Source organism: Rhinopithecus bieti, unplaced genomic scaffold, assembly GCF_001698545.2.
Source record: "Rhinopithecus bieti isolate Rb0 unplaced genomic scaffold, ASM169854v2 scaffold_29928, whole genome shotgun sequence".
NCBI lineage: Eukaryota > Metazoa > Chordata > Mammalia > Primates > Cercopithecidae > Rhinopithecus > Rhinopithecus bieti.
Genome location: NW_016814053.1, coordinates 4,475,778 through 4,477,644, shown reverse-complemented (window position 1 = coordinate 4,477,644; position 1,867 = coordinate 4,475,778). Strand labels below are relative to the sequence as shown.

Sequence of the window (1,867 nt, the reverse complement as noted above, 5' to 3'; positions counted from 1 at the left end):
ACTGCAGCCTGGGTGACAGAGTGAGACCGTGTCTCAAAAATAATAATAATAATAAAATGCAATTGCTTTCAGTGGTTCCCTATCACTGGCAAATTAAGTATTTATATGTATATACATAAAAGATAACGTGTATTGTAAGTGTGTCCATGTGACATAAGCACTGGATCTCCAGAGAAGGCCCCTGAGGCCTTTTCAAGGCAGGATAGTATAGCATTTCGGTACACAGACTATGGAGTTTGAATTCCTGAGTTCAAATCTCAAATGTATATCCCACCACACCCTTCCGCATCAGCTCCCCTGACAGATTCTGCCTCCCAGGCTTTCTGAACTGCTTGTCTTTCTCTGAGTAAGTTATGTGAACACGTTTGTGCCCTGGCCCTCGGCTCTGCATGCCTCTTACTTGATATTTTTCCTCTAACTCTTAGTGGTCCTTCTTTGAGCACCTCCCCAGAACCTCTAAGCTCCTCCCCAGAACTTCTTAGGCTGTGGAGAGCACCAGGGCTCCCTGAAGCTGAGCACTTGCCACAGAGCTGCTTTTCTCCCCATCTAGATCATGAGGACAGGTGGCACTCCCTCCGGTAAGTGTTCCCTCCTTGGGCAGGTCTCCCCTGACATTTCCAGACAGAACCAGGGGCTCCTTCCCAGATGATCTCTTGGAACCTTGAGCATATTTCTGTGTGTGTAACAAGACTCTGTAATTATCTTTGTCTCCCATTGACACTGAGAGGGACTTTGTCTTATTCCACTTAGTAGCTTCAAGCACAAACATAATTCTCAGAACACAGTGGGTGTCTGTGTTCAAACAGATAATTTGTTGAACAAATGGATACATATCTACAACATCTAAGAATATTTTTAAAATATAGGAGAAGAGGAATCACAGAAAAATCAACCAAAACGTCAAGTAAATTATAGATTTCCCTAGGCAAGCTCTGGCCAAAGAAGTTACACTATAATATTTACCTGAGATGCCCAGAATTCTGTTGTCTCATAATTTGCTTTTGTCTTCATCTCTAATTAAGCTACATTTAAAATGATAAACTGATAAGTTTATCATTTCACTATGTTTATAAACTGTTGAGTAGCTCTAAGAACTTTGAGAGAAAATAAAACCTATTCATTGTTTACAATTTACAAGGCTAAGGCATAGAAAATTTCCCCTTTATTTAACACACTTTTACAATATCTTGTTTAAAGGTGAATTGTTTCACTATTAATGCCTTTAAATATAGTTTCAAAACAAAGCACCCAGAGATAAACATAAGAAGTTTGCCTATAAACACACTGATAGCCAAAAATGGAATACAACTCAGACCAAAGAAATCATTTTAAAAACAGCCACAAAGGAAATCTTAACCTGAAATCTATTCTTCAACAGCTACTCAAACATAACAGGCAAACTAAATGACGACTTTGTGATTTACCATCAAAGCATGGTATGTTGATAATACTGGAATGAACAGAGACATAAAGATAGATGCTCATGGTGTTAAAAGTAAATGCCTTTGGCTGCTGTCTGAGGCACTGTCACAGTCTATTGTTTCTTAAATCTGATTTTTGTTTGTTTTGTTGTTTTTGTTATTATTATTTTTTTTTTTGAGACGGAGTCTCGCTCTGTCGCCCAGGCTGGGGTGCAGTGGCCGGATCTCAGCTCACTGCAAACTCCACCTCCCGGGTTTATGCCATTCTCCTGCCTCAGCCTCCCGAGTACCTGGGACTACAGGCGCCCGCCACCTCGCCCGGCTAGTTTTTTGTATTTTTTAGTAGAGACAGGGTTTCACCGTGTTAGCCAGGATGGTCTTGATCTCCGGACCTCGTGATCCGCCCGTCTCGGCCTCCCAAAGTGCTGGGATTACAGGCTTGAGCT

The 1,867-nt window shown here is 41.2% G+C and overlaps 1 protein-coding gene across 1 annotated transcript in view; it reads left to right on the top strand.

Moving 5' to 3' along the window:
- Nucleotides 1-485: 485 nt before the first annotated feature.
- LOC108513631 (embryonic stem cell-related gene protein-like) overlaps nucleotides 486-1,867 on the top strand; it is a 13,633-nt gene continuing 12,251 nt past the window's right edge. The window contains exon 1 of the mRNA XM_017849449.1: nucleotides 486-578. Within this exon, the coding sequence (XP_017704938.1) occupies nucleotides 554-578 (25 nt within the window). The 5' untranslated portion in view covers nucleotides 486-553. The remainder of the gene's footprint in view (nucleotides 579-1,867) is intronic.